General features: G+C 35.4%; 2 protein-coding genes across 2 annotated transcripts; one reads left to right on the top strand and one right to left on the bottom strand.

Annotated features, from left to right (window-relative positions):
• The first annotated feature begins 3,090 nt into the window (after nucleotides 1–3,090).
• LOC147558433 (ACT domain-containing protein ACR9-like) lies at nucleotides 3,091–6,218 on the top strand. The gene is made up of 6 exons (XM_086660082.1): nucleotides 3,091–3,493; nucleotides 3,747–3,965; nucleotides 4,055–4,160; nucleotides 4,697–5,051; nucleotides 5,525–5,809; nucleotides 5,892–6,218. The coding sequence occupies exons 1-6, from the start codon at nucleotides 3,340–3,342 to the stop codon at nucleotides 6,036–6,038; spliced, it is 1,266 nt and encodes a 421-aa protein (XP_086516208.1). The 5' UTR covers nucleotides 3,091–3,339; the 3' UTR covers nucleotides 6,039–6,218.
• Nucleotides 6,219–9,589: 3,371 nt separating this feature from the next.
• On the bottom strand, nucleotides 9,590–12,247 carry LOC147558432 (THO complex subunit 4A-like). The gene is made up of 5 exons (XM_086660096.1): nucleotides 11,777–12,247; nucleotides 11,467–11,643; nucleotides 10,963–11,031; nucleotides 10,699–10,877; nucleotides 9,590–10,031 (listed from the first exon to the last, which is right to left on the bottom strand). The coding sequence occupies exons 1-5, from the start codon at nucleotides 11,948–11,950 to the stop codon at nucleotides 9,860–9,862; spliced, it is 771 nt and encodes a 256-aa protein (XP_086516222.1). The 5' UTR covers nucleotides 11,951–12,247; the 3' UTR covers nucleotides 9,590–9,859.
• Between the last annotated feature and the right edge of the window lie 5,586 nt (nucleotides 12,248–17,833).

The following is a 17,833-nucleotide window of genomic DNA, read 5'->3' as shown; positions in this document are numbered from 1 at the left end:
TCAATCCTAAAAACATTTTTAATATTTGACATTAACTGATTTAATTGTAATGAACAATATATCATGTGTTGATGTGCTATGTGTCATGTGTTAATGTGTTATGAGTCATGTGTGTAGTTTGTTTCTCTTTCTAATTCACCTATATAATTCTACCATTGAACACCCAAAATATTTTATATATATATATAATATATCGTATATCTCCTAGTCAAGTAATACTAGTTATCAATTATTTTTCTTATACCCTTGAGAGCTTTTGGGTGAAAAAAAAATGGTAAGCATAATATTCACATAAAGCAATAGTTGCAGATATCATAGGTTCAATCGGACAACCTTTAAGATAAGATGAGTATTATGTGAAGAAGTTCTTAATTTGATATCCACTTATGAAGACAGGTAAATTTTTTAAAATTGATTACATTATAGGTATCTTTTTATTTATCGGTACCTTTTCATTTTCAAAACATGCTTAAACTTATTGATTGAAAATAAAAAGATACCTATAAATTTCCGAGTTTATCATTACTAAAGTCATGTTGGGATTCAGAGGACATATATGATCAATAACTTGTTGAATGGATGTGAACATTCCACATCTATTTAAACTCACAATGATTCTTGTCGTCAGGTTATAGCGGAGAGAAATTGTTGAGACCCAAATAGAGTTATCACATGACTCTACCTTTGAGAAGAGTTGGGATTGTGTCTATGAAAGAGATAAAATGAGAATCAATAGCAGGGAAGTGGCTGGTAAGTTGGACATGGTAGTAGCTTGAGGAAATGAAGACCAAATGTTGAAAATTGTAACATGTTTTCGACCAATGTTATTGAACATTGTTCTGTTCTCTCCCAAAATTATATACATTATCATCTTACCAAAAAAGTTGAACAAATGTTATAGAACATTGTTCTGTTCTGCCCCAAATTTAACATTAATTGGCGTAATTGTAATGTGTTAGTATTAATGTGTTATGTGTCATGTGTGTAGTTTGTTTCTCTCTCTAACTCACCTATATAATTCTACCATTGAATACCTATAATATTATCTATATAATAAGGGAGTTGTCCCAGATATATCCCTACAGGGTCCCAAATTCTATGGAGATAAAATAAAATAAAAAACATTTTTACTCAGCTTTCATCAGTTGTATCGAGAGGGAGGGGCGAAGAAATCTTCAGCTTTTCATTTATGATCTGGGCCATTGAGAGGTTCAGCGGTCTATATCTGATTCGGGCAGAGGGGTTTATCTATAAACTCGCTAGTTTCATGGATCAAACTTTGATATTCTAGAAATTTGAAAAAGTGATAGAGTTGAGCCACTCGTCTCCTCTTAATTGGGTCGCTACAGCACTGCATTCGCCCCAAAACAACATTACTGATTTAAGATATCTCTTGTAACTATCTAATAGTAATATTAGATAGATTTTATATTGTTTCCTAGTTTAGGTAGGGGAAACTAGGAATCCCTAAACCTTAATTTCTCTGTAAATAACAGAGAGATCTAGGAATTACACCATTCGATTACTATTCGGTCACTGTCAAGGGCGGAGCCAGGAATGAAACCTAGGCCTGGCTAGCCAAAAATTGTGGACGAAATCAAATGGCCCATTGACGGTCTGGTTATTCCGAACTCAAGTTATAAGCATTTCAGATTTAGCAGATTAAATTTTATATTGAGAAAATGCATTCTCAATAAATGTTCCTGTTAGAGACCACAACAAATCTATCGAGATTTACACTGATGTGGGAGATCTACGCTGATACATTTGAGAAAATGCATTGAAAATAAAAGAAAAAACAAATTGTTCTTAGACAACATGGTTATTGTTGCAACAAAGAAAAAAAGACAACATGGTTATTTTTTCAGTGATTATTGTAGTTTTTATTTGATTTGTTCTTTCAAAACTAAGTGATAACGAGCCAGAGAAATGGAATGAAAGAGATCAGTACTAATCCTTCTTTGTCATCTAAATGATCATCATCTCTTCTTCACTCTCTTTAGTTTCTGACTCTATGCCTCTCTCTCTCTCCAAAATCATTGTTCAAATTGCAACAAAAAAACAAAACCATGGATAAAAAGTTGAAACGAAGAAGCAAATACGTGACAAGGTATTAATAAGAGCTAACCCTAACAATTCAACTGTTTAAATCTTAACCCTAGAATATAAGTGTCTAGATGTGGGTGTAAAGGAGGATCACAAAATTAAAAATATTAAAATCAGTAGAGGAGACTCGAACTCTGACCTTGTGCGCGAACATCCCTAAGTAAGACCAAATGAATTGCCTAATTCCTATTGAAAGTCTTACCCACTTTTATCAAAATATTCGAAATCTATCCCTGGCTGCAGCAGGAGATAGTCTCCATATAGCTCTGCCCTTGGTTACTGTAACGAATCACCACAATTTTGAGTAATAAAGTATGTAACCATTGTGGCTTTATCCGACGATGTAGGTCGTGAATATTCGACTGAACCTCGTTAAATATTTTACCTTGTTCTTTATTTCATGTTCACCTATATCCCATTATATATAATCGTGAATTTAACATGGTACGAGAGTTAAACCTACATGTGATATGTTTAAAAGCCAAGCGTGTTCCACGTCACCTAAAAAGAAAAAGAACACATCTTAGACTCAAAGAAAGACACACTTAAGTAGGCGTGTGAGAATAGTCCCACATGAGAGAAGGCGATCATCCAACCAAGAATATAATGTTTAGGTCTTCTCCACTCATCGCCAATTAATTTTGAGTTGGATGATCACAAGCTTAACACTCTCGTGTCACCTTCGCTCAACTTTTTCTTTCCTCTCCACATCTCATTACGCTTTTCTCTCAATAAAGAAAAGTCTAGAGGAAGATAAAGGAAGATGAGTTAGTGGTGGGCTGCGCGGTTGTCGACTCGTTGGTTACTGGTAAACTGACGAGGAAGACGAAAGTTAGAGAGACTAATGTTTTAACAAAAGTTTTTCGTATCAATTAGTCAGAGTGGTTATCAAGTTGGTTTCTTTTTTATGAGATATCAAGTTGGTTTCTTGATATCGAATTCGGGAATTCGAGAAACAAAAAAAAAAGGCCAATAATATGCACTAACATGGAGACTGACGTAGCATGATAATACAGTCACCTTCCTAATTGTTGGTACACCAAACAAACCAACCACTTGTGCATTTCTCACTCTACTTTATCCACACTGTTCCCTCTCTTTTCCTCTCCCAAGTTCATTCCAGACTCCTTAACAAAAAAAAAGTTCATTCCAGACTCGAGAAAGTAGTACTTCTCAGCTCAAGATCTGGCGTCCGGCAAGACTGATTCTGACTTTCCGGCGGCCTTTTACGATATGGGTTTTTCGAGCGACGATGTGGTGTTAATCCAAAAGGGTAAGAATCTAGGAGACCCTTACGTGATCACTGTTAACTGTCCTGATAAAACTGGACTTGGGTGCGATCTCTGTCGAATTATCCTTGAATATGGTCTCTCTATCACAAGGGGAGGTAAGTTTTGTCAAATTTCCCAAGCTTACAAACTTTCCAATTTGGTGTATGCTGTTCAATTCCAAATTTTTAGGGTTTAGTTGAGTTCTTACTGTTTGATTCAAATTTTGTATGTTCCTTTCAGTTGATGTTTTGGGGTTTCTTAATTAGTCCTAAAGTAGTCACCTTTTCAACTCATATTTGATTTCAGCAAATAACACTGGTTTTGTTGATGCTTACTTTTCCTTGTTTTGATTCAATTTTTGGTGTATAGATGTTTCAACTGATGGGAAATGGTGTTATGTGGTGCTATGGGTAGTTCCTCATTTTTCATCAATTAATGTGAGATGGGCTAGTTTAAAGGATCGCCTTATATCGGTTTGCCCATCAACTTCAGCTTCATTCTACTTCTACCCACAATCTAGTCAGTCATCGACTTCACAAGTTTACCTATTGAAATTTTGTTGTGTCGATCGAAAGGGATTGCTACATGGTAGTTATGAGTTTTTTTGGTTACTACTGTATTTTGTTTCGAAATTTTTTGCTCTTGTGAGGTGCTAATACATTGTGGGTTTGCTATAGATGTTACAAAAGTTCTCACTGAGCTCGAGCTTACAATCCAAAGAGTAAAAGTCATGACAACCCCAGATGATAGAGTCATGGACATGTTCTTCGTCACAGATAACATGTGAGTTTAATCTATCAAGATTGCCTATATCAAGTCACATTCATTTTAAAGAATTGCTCGTCAAAGTGGTTCAACTTTTGTGACTTGTAAGACTAAAGAATGTGCCGAGTCACATATATACTCTAGGGCCTATATTATCTCGTCTTTATACAGTTGTAGCTATGAGGTCTAGTTATTGCATGAGTCTTCATTTGGTTGTGCTCCGATCTAGTTAAAAAAGAAAAAAAAATGGCTACCTTTTTTTTCCTTTAGAATCATTCCCATGGATATATTCTACGATCCTATTCTACAAAATACAGATCCAACCTAACCAGTTCAAGTAATTTTCTGGTTTGAGGGCTTGTTATTATCTGGGGTTATTGTGGAAGCGAATGACACATACCGGCTCTCAGTATAAGCATTTCATCTGTTGTCAGAGTTGCAATGTTCTCTGAGGTTTAAAATGCTCAAAGTTTTATCTAGTTGTTGTTAACTAATCTAAGTTGATTGCACAAAAGGTAAATGATCTCATACCCAAACGTTTTTATTCATATCAGGGAGCTTTTACATACAAAAAGGAGGCAAGACGATACATGTCAAAGTCTGTATGGTGTCTTAGGAGATTCATGCATAAGCTGTGATCTTCAGTTATCAGGGCCTGAATATGAAACTCTTCAACAAGGGGTCTCTTCCGTTCCACCAACAGTTGCTGAAGAATTGTTCTGCTGTGAGGTATCAGACAAGGAAAACCTTTTACATGCTTTAACTTCAGATTTGACGAAACTAAAGGAGCCAAGTATAACAGTCGATAATTCCTTAAGCCACGCTCATACATTGCTTCAAATACACTGTGTTGATCAAAAGGGTCTGCTTTATGACATTATGAGAACTTTGAAGGACTGCAATATTCAGGTGCTTTTCCATATCTTGAACTGTCGTTTTCGCTTGATGATTGATTAGTGGCCTCTATCTCTCTCATGTATCTTGTAGACATTAAAGTTTAGATAGATTAGGTTTTTACTGTTGTCCTGGACTCCTGGCTACCGAACAGCACTTACAGGGCCGACCACTTTCGGTCGTTGGGCTTCCCGACCTATTTTGGCAGTGAGACCGGTTCGACCTCTTGCGGTTATCAGGCGGCTCTAATCTGGCTCATAGCCTGCTTGTGCCGAGCTTAGGTAGGCCAGACCAGCCTAATTGACCCCCCCTAAGTTGGGGCAATTCCCTCTGATCAGATTATGGTATTAGTTGAACCAGCTTCTAGTTTTAACTGTGGTTTGGCTTGATCCTAGACCATGTGAATGAAAAGTACCTAACCTTGTACATTTTTCACTAAATTTCTTCTACTTATAGTATAATTTATTCAATCTCTTCTTAATTCTCAGATAGCTTATGGTCGATTCTCAACCAGCAACCAAGGTTACCGTGATATCGACCTATTCATCCAGCAAAAAGATGGGAAAAAGCTTATAGATTCTGAGAAGCAAAACTCTCTTTGTTTCCGAATGAAAGTGGAAATGCTCCATCCTTTACGAGTAATTATCACCAATCGTGGCCCTGATACCGAACTCTTGGTTGCTAATCCAGTAGAGATATCCGGACATGGAAGACCCCGTGTGTTCTACGATGTCACACTTGCTCTTAAGTTGCTCGGAATCTGCATCTTCTCGGTAAGGGAACATGATTTTTCAATGTTTGAATCCTTTAAAGGCTCCGAAACCTCTAAAGACTAGTCATATGTTCTCTTTGCAGGCTGATATTGGAAGGCATTCGACATCCGATCGAGAATGGGAAGTTTACAGGTTCCTCTTAGATGAAAGTATTGAGCTCCCATTGGCAAATAGTCAATCAAGAAGTCAGATTGTTAATAAAGTGAGAAGAACGTTGATGGGGTGGTGAGTTAATCCATCCCTAACTCTGCTAGCATTGTCCATGTTCACCCTTAGTGTAAATACGTAAAGTAAGAGCACTTACGGTTCTCTTATCTGAAATTCCATGTAATCTGCTTTCATGACTTAGTTCTTGTGTACAGTTAGATTTACTACTGAATCTCATTAAAAATTTCATATTCATCTGCAACTATGAAACTCTTTTTTGCTTTTACCTTATCTTCAAATCTGCCAGATTCGTTGTGTAGGCCTCATCAGCATAGAGCTCATCGGGTTCCCTATGAAGGAACTTGAGATGGAAGATGGAAGTAACTTACCGTCCTATCAAATTTAAAAAAAATTTATTTTGCCCTTGTAGTCCAGTCCATTTCATGAATTAATCTCCTTAAAGTGGGAGGGGAAATATGTAAAGGTTAAAGGCTACTAAATATATGAGAATCTAATCAACTCGTTTACCTGTCTTAGAAGGCAGCTTATCCTAATGTTGCTATAGATTAGAAAACCCCACCTTCGGGTTAGTATACTAGCTTAGACTCAATTTCCAATAAATCAGCACGAGCTCATCAAATGAAATACTAACATACTACACAAAAATAACTTGCTCGTATGCACAAGTTGATTTGTAAACAAAACAGCCATATAAAAGCACCAAAACAACAACTTTTTTTTGTTGAAAGAGCACAAAAATAACTTGCTCATATGCACAAGTAACTTGCTCCTATGCCCGACTCGATTTTAAATAAAACAACCATATGAAAGATTTTTTTTTTTTTTTTTGTTGAGAGAAAAACTAAACAAAACCACAGAGCCTATCTAAAAAACGAAAGTAAAGATTCTGGGAGATCCGATAGAGCCCGCCATATCCAGGTACCCATATTCCTGCGACTCCATTTAGCTAAGATATCAGCTTTTGCATTTCCGGACCTATTGATGTGAGTGTATATAACTTTGATGAAATTTCCTTCAAGTTGACGCATTTTGTCAATGAGCTTGCCTGCTTGCCAACTAATATCTGCATGTTCTCTGTTGAGAGTTTGTACAATATTACTATTGTCACTTTCAATATGAAGATAATCAATATTCTTTGATGTCGACCATTGGAGAGCTTTGACAATTGCCCAGCATTCACATTCTTCTGCATTTTGACCTCTATAATTACATGCCGAGGCAGCGAGAAAGTTGGCTTGGTCATCGTACATGATACATCCAATCCCCGCTATTTCTTTTCCATCCAGAAAAGAGGCGTCGACGTTGATCTTAATGTAAGGAGCTTTCGGAGGAGACCATTGGATATTCCTTTCAATTGGTTGAGAAGGCAAAGGATGCTTGAGGAGGTTCGGTGTGCTATTGACTTGATCAATAACCATCATGGGTAGAATCTTAGCATTAGAGAAGCATCTATCACACCTCGCTTTCCAAATCTGCCAAAGTATATTAGCGAAAAGACCACTAATCTGCTCATCAATATCTTTCCATGAAATAATCCAGTCAATAAGATTAGAAATGTTGCCTGAAATGATATTAAAATGAAACCATACCACTGTAGCCAGATCACAATGTAAAAGTGCATGAATCAAAGTTTCAGGGGATCGACAGTAAACACAGTCAAAGTTATGGCCAATAAACTGCCCAATTTTACCGCGAACTGGTAAGCTGTTCGTACAACATTTCCAAATGAATAGTTTGATTTTTGGTTGAATAGGTAGATTCCAAATGAAGATCCATTCCTTAGTCTCATAGTCATAATGTTTAGTACGTAAATAATAATACATGGATTTAATGGTAAATTTACCTGATTTGGTAAGCGTCCATCGTGCAATATCATCCATTTGTTCCTGTAAGTTTATGCTCAAAATAGTGTTACATATATCATCATTAAAGCATTGAGTTATTATAGTCGTATTCCAATGGTTATTGATAATAAGTTGAGAAACCTTTGTGAGGTTACTATTAGTGGTGTTACATATAGGAGGGAGATGATGATTCAATAATCATACCATATGTTAATATTGGTACCTTTATTAACATCCCAGAACGTTAAATTGGTAACTTTGTCAACATGTTTGGAGATGGATTTCCAGAACCACGAGTGATGATTCTTAGCCTTCTTAGGTTTATGATCTTTGGTGAAGTATTTCGCTTTAAGAATATTTGCCCAAGGAGAGCCAGGATCTTTGATAAGGCGCCAAACTAACTTGCTCAGAAAAGCATGGTTGTCAAGAGCCGGAAAACGAAATCCAAGACCTCCCAATTTTTTGGGAAGACAAATAGCAGACCAGTTAATGGTACGAATCGAATTAGATTTTCCCCACCAGAAAGTTCTTTGAAGAACTTCAATGCGGGGAACAACCATATAAAAGATAGATCGTTGAAAATAAAAATAAAATTCCAACTTTTGGAAGGTTGCCTGCTCGCTCCAGTTTCTCTCACATGGAGGTGAATTTTACCCAGATTAGTTGAGTGAAGAAAAGTCCTGCCCCTTATAATATTTTGGGAACTGTTTTTCGCAGTGCCCTATTCTTAATTAGAATAATATCTTTTACAAATTTTGATCTATTTATATTGATATCTAATATTTGTTAAATATTTTTGTGATGCTCTTTACTTTTGTTTGCTAAAGAATAAAAAGAGAAAACAATGAAAAAAACAATGAACAATCACCTGTGTGTTCAGAACAAAACAATTTGTAAGGACAAAAAACAGTTTGTTAAAGAGAGACAACAATTTATTCAAGACAAAATTAACAGTCCCCTCAAGACTAATAAAATCAAACAATAACTACACATATATTTCCAACACTAGTATTTTTCGGACAATAATAAAAAAGAAACAATAATTTGTCCCCAGAGCTAGAATCCGGAGAGAAAGCAGCATTGTCTAAGATGAAGACAAAGCCACTAGTTTATAGGCAGAAAATACAAGTGATTTTTAAGTTCCTTGTTACCTTCTGTATAATTTTCGCCCCCTTGGCTTCTTTTGCCATTACAATACTCACGTTTTTTGCAACTACCAGTCTCTTTTGGGTCACAATCTGCCATCACCCATTAACAAAACTGGTTTAAGTGCAGAAAAATAACTGTTATGCTCCATTCGCCTAATTCTACCAAACACGCTGAAAATTCAGTTGCATCTATCGATGTTTTTACCACAGATGAAGTGCCTTAGTACTTAATTCACCATATAGAGCCCTTTTGTAGATCCAAGTGGTAAAAGACTCTGATACTACTTGTCTAACCCTCTCATCTTGTTATCACCTGTTTCTCCATGTCATTTAACAAGTTACTAACTTGAGACAAAAGTAACCCGGATGATAGTCACATATTACCAAGAACAATAACCAATAATTTCATAGAAAACTGTCAACTATATAAACCAAGAAACAGAACAACACCATCATCATCATTTACAGAGTTGGGTAAAAAGAGAACATTACCTCAATCGGGCTTTCAAATGCCCAGTAATGCCAGGCGACTCCCACACTCGGATCTTTCATGTGTAGTTAAAGGTTGCAGGATTCCGCTCTTTTCATCAGGCCCCGATTACCAAATAAAAACAAAGCAATAAACAAGAGACTAATGGATAATCCAGAATGACTCAGTCTGAGATCAGTCAAATAAAGTACAATCTCTAAATAACAAGCAGACTTGACCACAACTTGTCAAGTTCAAAACAAGAGGACTTCAAACATTCTTCTCTCTCTAACAACCTTAAAGGAGTGCCACAACTTGGTAAATTTAGAAATACACAAATATTTAGGGGGATAGCATCTGGCTGTCTGTCATATAGGTAGAAAACCTATAAATCGACTAGTAAAGCAAGAAATGAATGTTCTTAGTTGATTTGCATTGATTCTGTATGATACTTTTCTAAGTCAGCATCAAGAGCATCTGCAGACACCGGCTCACTTCGACCTCTGCCCCGTCCACGGCCTCCCCTTGCAAAACCACGACCTCCAGCTGCACCGCCACCACGAGGTCTTACGGGTCCAACCCTTCCTTGTACGCTGTTGTTGGATTTCAGTAAACAGGTCAGAGAGTTCAATCAGATTCATGGCCAAAATAATTATAAGATAATAAAGCTAGATTATTTTGTAGTCGTTATTCTAGTTTTCTTAGATAAAACATTTCATGCACATATAACACAAGTATCAAAATAAAGGATATTTGGACCATAGATGTTACTACGTAAATGAATGAAACCCATGCATGACAATTTCATCGAAAAAGATATTTGTACACTTGCTTCGCACTGATAGCAGAGATTATTTGTATTTGATATTTCATCACATGGGAATAACTTTAAAGGTATGTACCGATGTTGGTCGAACGAATCATGCCAAAACCACATCAATTCTCCATCAATACAACTAACCCCCTCTCCAACTCTTTTTTCCTTTCCTTCTGAAAATATAGACACTACTCTGTGTGATCACCTCATGCAAAACTAAGAGAATGATGGGACAGGGCAAAGGTGATGCATAAACCTTCAGGTGCGGCGTTGAGATCATCAAGTTTTCACAGGTGAGTAATTAATGAAATTTTCAAAAGCTAAATGACATCCTAATTCTATGTTCCTAATAAACAAAAATAGCATAACAAACAAGTAGGCAAGCATTCAGAAGGACCAATACAGCCGACTCAAATAATCACAGTTCGCGTACAAGTGACTACCTTCTCGGTGCACCACTAGGATTTCCAAGACCATTTGTAGGAGGCCTAGCAGCAGGAGTCACAATATTAGTTCCAACAATCTCTATTTTCATCGGTTTTCCATCAAGCTGAACATTGTTGTATCTCTTCAAAGCTGCAGCAGCATCAGATCGCCGAGAAAATACCACTTCCGCCGTTCCCTATACAATTAATATCTTTTTTAATATAGTTACATAAGGAAAATATATTGTGCAGGAACAACTATAGCAAAATTTAGTGTGATACCTTTGATCTTCCGCTCCTATCGTAGTGGATAGAATATCGTTTCAGGTCACCAACCTCCGAAAACAGTTCCTGCAAATAGCTCACTACAAGTTAAAATCAAAATTTCAACTCATCCTCAAAATGATTATTCAGGTTTTCCCAAGATAAATGAAGCAAGTAACTACGAAAGAAGCCAATGACCACTACAGTGATTTGGTCAAGGACATCATATAAACAAGATTTTAGCTATAACTCCAACAATTTTTCAAGCTGGATATTAACATAATAAGAACTAACAATGGGCTACCCAAAAAGTGTCAAAACCCCAAAGGCTGGATTAGGAAATCTAAATCTCAAGAACTATCTAAGCTTCCAAATATTCAGTGTCAACACCAGATTTATTATTTTGCTTCTGAAACACTGAATTGTGCTTATCGATTCATACAAGCATATATCTCAAATACTATAAAGATTTAGATCAAATACGTATTAAGATAAAATTATTAGTCGGTGAAAGTGCTGAACCTTGATATCCTCGTTAGAAACTCCATATTCTAGGTTAGAAATGTAGAGCTTGGTGCCTGTTTCGATACCAGAAGCTCGACCACCACCACCAACACCACCACCGCGGGAAGCTGAATAAGCAGCGGCTTGATCTGAAAACATATCATGCTGCCACGCTGAATCTGGTGCCTGAACCGGCTGTTTCGTGAACCAAAAGACTCCATGAGAGATTGAAGAAGAAATTTCGTAACAAAAACGGCAAACGTACTTTACAAATTATGAAACGAGATTTTTTTTTTTATCAAACAGATCGGAAACCCTAATTTCACACCTTTCCCGTTGAGTAAGGGGTTGTTCTGTTCAGACCGCGATTTGGAAATCGACGAGCAGGACCAGGACCTGAACCTCGTCCTCTACCTCTGCTTCCTCCTCTATCTCCTCCTCCTCCAGATTTCTTGTTGTTCTTGATCAGATCATCTAGTGACATGTCCAAAGCACTAGACATCTTCGAAAAAACCTACTGGTGGAGAGAGAAACTACGATTTCGGTTGAAGATTATAGAGATCCAGAAGATAGTGATAAAGTTCTGAAGAGATGGGAACAAAAATTAGGGTTTTGCCGAACGCGGAGGGAGAGGCAAAGAGGGGCGGTGCGGGATTTTATAATGGAAACTGGGAAATGTTTTTTTTTTTTTTTTTGATGAGAAGGGAAATGTTTATTTGGATCAAAATGTTGGACCTAATTGAAAAAAATTCCGAGAATAAGACTTATTTGATTTTTGATTTTCACTTAATAAGTGCGGACCGGCAATTGTAGGCAATTTGTTTTTTCACTTAATAAGTGAATATCACTTGGAAGTGATGGAAACAAATGCCATAGCACTTACAAGATTAACTACGAAAACATATTTATTTTGGCCAGCGCTTTGGGGAAAGCTAAAAAGTTTCCGGGGTGTGAAGACTTGGTCAAAAATTGGTCAATTTTGTTTGACAATTTTATTTAGGGGGAAAGCAAAATACTTCTCCACCTCACCTCACTCTCTCTCCATCTTACCTCTATCTTCTCCGATTAGGTCGCCGGCCGGAAAATTTTCCTGCCGGCAACCATTAAAAAAAAAAAAAAATTCACTCTCTCTCTCTAGAAACTTCAACAGGCCAGATCAGTCTGTTGAAGAACAGACCAGTTCCGGTCTGTTCTTCAACAGACCGGGACTCCGGCGAAGGGAAACCCCTTCGTCGGAGTTTCTAGAGAGAGAGAGTGAAAAAAAATATATATTTTTTTTTTAATGGCCGCCGGCCGGAAAATTTTCCGGCCGGTGACCAAATCGGAGAAGACAAAGAGGTGAGGTGGAGAGAGAGTGAGGTGAGGTGGAGATAGATTGAGGTGATGTGGAGTGTTTTTTTTATTTCTCCAGAAAATCTCTAAAATTCTACATATTCCCTTTAAAATTTCACACCCCAGAAACTATTTAGCTTTCCCCAAAGCGCTGGCCTTTATTTTTTGCTAAAAAATAAAGCTAATTTTATTTTGGGTTATTTTCCAAATAGTCCCCAACTTTATGACCAGCTTCTTGCCTAGCCCCCTACTTTATCGAGAATACCCAGATGGCCCCTTTTTCAGTTACCGTTAAAACTCCGTTAACTAGTCATCACTTCTGTCTCCTCCATCTCAGCACCTCTCTCTGCCACCTCATCTTCTCGCCACCTCATCGTCTTCACCGGCTAAGGTCGTCGACCGACTAATTTTCTTCCTCTTTTATTCACACATTCATGAAGGAGTTTTCAAGCAACTTGAGAACGACATCCAACAACATTATCGAACTGATCTTCATCGTCCCAAACTGTTTTTAAGCGACGAACTCACCATAGTGAAGTAAGTCTGATTAGGATATTTGTGTCAGGATGAAGAAAGTTGCGAACTAAATCATAATGACCATTTGCAGTTGTCCAATCAATCGAAGACGCATACCACCATTGATCTCTTGTACTCTCCCTCCTAGGAGGAAAGTATGAAGGAGGCATTTTCTTGGGCCACAACAAAGGAAAACGAAGAAGAACTTCCATGGAAGATTGGATAAAATCAATTAAGTACAGATTGAACAAGATTAAGATGATGAATGAGATGAGAAGAAAAAAAAACTTTAAGAAATTTAAACGAGATGCTAAAGATTCCCTGATGAAGTAAGAGTTACTTAACAGTCTAAATCTAATATGCCAAGAGGGTTATTAAAGGAAGAAAAGGATGCCCATTAAAGATTGTAGATAGAGAAGATAGGAAACCAGGGGCATGATTAGTTTTGCAGCTCACAGAGTAAGGAAGTAGTAAGAAAAATTTGAAGAAAAGCCGGGAAAATAAGATAGGTTGGGTTAGGTTAAGTAAAGGGTAAAATAGTATTTTTTTTTTTTTCCTCATGAAATGTTATATTTAACATAATTTTTGAAAATGGGAGTCCAAAGTGCAACACTGGAAAAAGGGGATCCAAACAGCAAATCGATTATACGAAAGGGGGTCCAAACAGCAAATCTCCCCACATTCTTCAATAATCCAATCTCACTTGGTAAACAAAACCTAAATCCATTATGCATCAAGATAATCTCATTCAAACTGCTCATATTACCTAAACTTTCTGGTATACTGGTATACATCACTGAAACTTATTGTTAGCAAGAACAATCACTGATTAGTTTCTAAAGTTTGATGAAAGATCAAAAGGAAAACGAATATGATTAATGAAAATTGCATTAAGATCTTTATCAAAAAGCTTTTAGGCCTGTTATTTGTTAAGACTTTTTTCCTAGATCTTTTTTGTTCCAAATCCCCAAAGATCTCAAAACTTTTAAGAGTTTGGGCTCTTATATGTTTAAAACTTTAAAGGTTCAGAAACTTTTAAGTTTTGAAACTTTTAAAAACCTGGGACATTAAAGTGCTAGATCATTAAGTTCCAGAATCTTTTTATTAAAACTTTGAAGATCTAAAACTTTTTGTTAGAAATTTAAAGGGTTCGTTTTAAATCTAAGCCGCTCAAACTAATAGTTAAGATTAAAACGAAAGTTATATTAATTTAAGAGCTAAATTTTAAATATTAGTCGTTGTTAACTCTTATGAAAATATGAGAAGATAGAAAAATGTTTTCTTTCTCATATATATATATATATATATATATATATATATATATATACATCCAATGTAAAAATGAGACGTAGAAAAAAATCAGATCTACGTATATATATCACATTATTCTAATGTAAACACGAGATGTGATATATATATACATCCTATGTAAAAATGAAACGTAGAAAAAAAATCAGATCTACTTATATATATATCACATGATTTTAATGTAAACACGAGATGTGATAGAAAAATAAAAGCAAATACTCTGCGTTTTTAGTCCGTAAAATACGATAATAACTACTAAAATCCGACAAAAGAAGTAAAAATAGTCATATATTCGACATAACTATACGACTCTGTCGTTCCACATTTTTTCAGCAATACTATATCTACAATCACCAGCTTGTTGTCTTTGTTACTCTTGAGTTTGAAATTCTTCATCATAATCTTCATCCAGGGTACACTCATCGGTTTATTCTTCATCTAGAGCAAATTCTTCTGAACTACATTCTCTTCGAATAAAGTTGTGCAATCCTGCACATGATAAAACTAACTGTGTTTGTGATTTAAATGGAAGTGACAGACCAGTTTAGAAAATTTTGAATCTAGCTTTAAATATACTGAATATTCTTTCCACCGCGGTTCTTAACAAAGAATGACGATGATTAAATAATTCTTCTTTAGTTTCTGTACGTCGAATACTCCCAAACTCTCTTAAATGGTATCTAACACCTCGATATGGTGTTAAAAATTGAGGACGGTTAGAATATCCGGCACCTGCCAAGTAAAACTTACCTACAACATAAATTATTAAGATGTAATTTATATTTCCATATACCAGTTAAATGTATCAAAAAATTTGATAAGAATGTACTATTTTACCGCGAGGAATTTTAAATCCATCGTTTCCCTCTAAAGCATCTTTTAGTACTCATTTATCATTTGTTGAACCTTCCCACCTGCTACAGACATACATAAATTGCAAATCAAAGGTGCAAGCGGCCAAAATATTTTGTGATATAATTCTTTTTCTATTACGATAGACAATTGAATTTTTTATTGATACAATATAGCTGGAATATGTACCGTCAATTGCTCCAACACAATCCTGTTTTTCATACATAAAAATTAATGTAGTTGAAAACAAATGAATTATAAAATTAAATTGAATTTAATCGTAAATAAAAAATTTCTATTACCAAAAAGTACTGATTGAAGCAGTCATTTGTTAGGATCTTCAATGAGGTGGTTGTTGGAGTTTTCGCCTTAACTCTGCAGCTAATAAAGTCAATGCCTTCAAAACTTTATTGAATTTCATGCTTGTACAAAATTTGGATCTATCGAATCTTTCCCTAGTTACGGAGTAACTATTATTCTGACCAACCGTTAAGAGAAATATACCAAGCATCTCTTCCACATTGACATAGCGTGTGTCCTCTAATAACGACTTTTCCTTTAAAATACGACATAACTTGAGAAATGTATCTGGATACATCCTATAAATTTCACAAAATTCGTCAGGTAAATCATCCAATTTTCGTTACATGTAAATGAATCATTTACTAGTGACTAACTTTCTTAGAGCATTAAGTTTAAGAACGCGGATATTGTAACAAGTTATTGCAACGACACAAATAATAGTTTCATTTTTACTATTAATTACTGGTGTGTGTTCATCATATTGGAAACCATCTTCATTATCCATCCGAAAAGTCCTAATAAATAAACATGTACATGAAATAAGTAAGTAAAAAATTTATACTGTAACACTTATTAAGCTTTAATAATATCAACATGAAAAGTATAGCATATGAAGTTTCAATAAAAATTATTAAACCGAAATAAACAAACCAAAATAAATCTTAAACTCTAAACTCTCATTTATTGGCTCAGATAGTATCTAATTTAAAACATAAACTAAACAAACCAAAATAAATTTTAAACTCTGAACTGTAACTTAAAGCTCTCCTTTATCAAGCTCAGATAGAATCCATTTTTTTTCTCATCCATATTCATCATGACAAACTTCATTTTCTGCTCTGATGTCTTTAAAAATTTTGCTCCTTCCATTTTTATTGAGTAGTCCAGATCAAGAATATCAAAAAGTACTTTACACCAATAGTTTGCACTTTTTGTAGTCTTAACTAGTTCTTCAAGACTCGAAGCCATTCATTCACTAACATTATCATGATGTGTCTTTGTTCATTCACTAACGTTGGACAGGTAGTTCGCCTCTATTAGGTTGTTGGTATCTACAAGTATTCTCGTTTGCGGTTAGAGGGTCATTAGGTTCGTCATAGTTAGTCTCACTTGAAAAAGGGTCCAAGTCGACATCAAAATTGACTACATTAATTCCTTGTAAACCTTCAGTTGATGTTTCACATGCATTATCTCCAACAACATAAAACCCTTCAAAAATTGTGCACCAATCGTTGTATTCTGGATATTTCCCATTCTGGTAATCCTTAGCATTAGGGTGTTTATGCAATAAACTACTTGAATAAATATTTAAATAGGAAAAATCTTTTCTATTTATGAAGTAAATTTGTTGTTTACCTTAAAATAATCATCCCAAACTTCTTGTAGAGCGGTGATCTTACCGTACCTTGCATCCCAACCAAACCCGGAGCAGAAAGTCATTAAGTCTCCAATTTGTTTATACTTGCTTTTACATTTCTTAATTTTACTACTTACATGTTCCGATGTTTTATTCCCGTTGCATTTTTTATTTATAGTTGGAATAACAACTTATTCATAGTAGTTCTTTGAAACCGAACCATCTTTACCGCATTTACCACTATTCGCAACTTCAACAACAAGTTGAAGTAGAAACTCATTCTTAGTTGTATTCCATTTCAATATTTTTTTTTTCTGAATACATCTAATCGAAACAAATTGAAAGTGTACAACATTAATTTATATCCACATTGATCACGGAACCATTAAAAACATTCTCATACTAAGCATAAAACAAATATCAAACAATCAATTCGAATAGAAAAGTAAGTAATAAAGAAGCACATACATATAGCAAATCAAACATGACAACTTTCTGGTCCCTACTTTCTCTCTAGGTTTTCTATGTTGTTCTTTGTCTCATTATATTTGTCAAAATTAAACATTTACCTCAATTTTATGTTACGTCATTGTCTGTGTATAGGTATACCAATGTTGTTTTGTTTTTTTTTTCATAGACTTTGTTCTTGCAATAATAAAATAAATCTAACATAACATAACCTTTGTTTTTGCAATAGTAAGTAGTAATTAAGTACAC

Source organism: Eschscholzia californica, unplaced genomic scaffold (genome assembly GCF_041429995.1).
Source record: "Eschscholzia californica isolate CP2 unplaced genomic scaffold, dmEscCali1.0.p SCAF_2, whole genome shotgun sequence".
Taxonomy (NCBI): Eukaryota; Viridiplantae; Streptophyta; class Magnoliopsida; order Ranunculales; family Papaveraceae; genus Eschscholzia; species Eschscholzia californica.
The sequence above is the reverse complement of the archived record's forward strand: the minus strand, read 5'-3'. Positions and strand labels throughout refer to the sequence as shown.

Coding starts and splice junctions, on each gene's coding strand:
- LOC147558432 (XM_086660096.1), bottom strand. CDS start 11,950: ATGTCTAGTGCTTTGGACATGTCACTAGATGATCTGATCAAGAACAAC. Junction 10,878..10,962: donor ATAGGAGCGGAAGATCAAAG/GTATCACACTAA, acceptor TTAATTGTATAG/GGAACGGCGGAAGTGGTATT. Junction 10,032..10,698: donor CCTAGTGGTGCACCGAGAAG/GTAGTCACTTGT, acceptor ATCCAACAACAG/CGTACAAGGAAGGGTTGGAC.
- LOC147558433 (XM_086660082.1), top strand. CDS start 3,340: ATGGGTTTTTCGAGCGACGATGTGGTGTTAATCCAAAAGGGTAAGAAT. Junction 3,966..4,054: donor TCGAAAGGGATTGCTACATG/GTAGTTATGAGT, acceptor GGTTTGCTATAG/ATGTTACAAAAGTTCTCACT. Junction 5,052..5,524: donor TGAAGGACTGCAATATTCAG/GTGCTTTTCCAT, acceptor CTTAATTCTCAG/ATAGCTTATGGTCGATTCTC.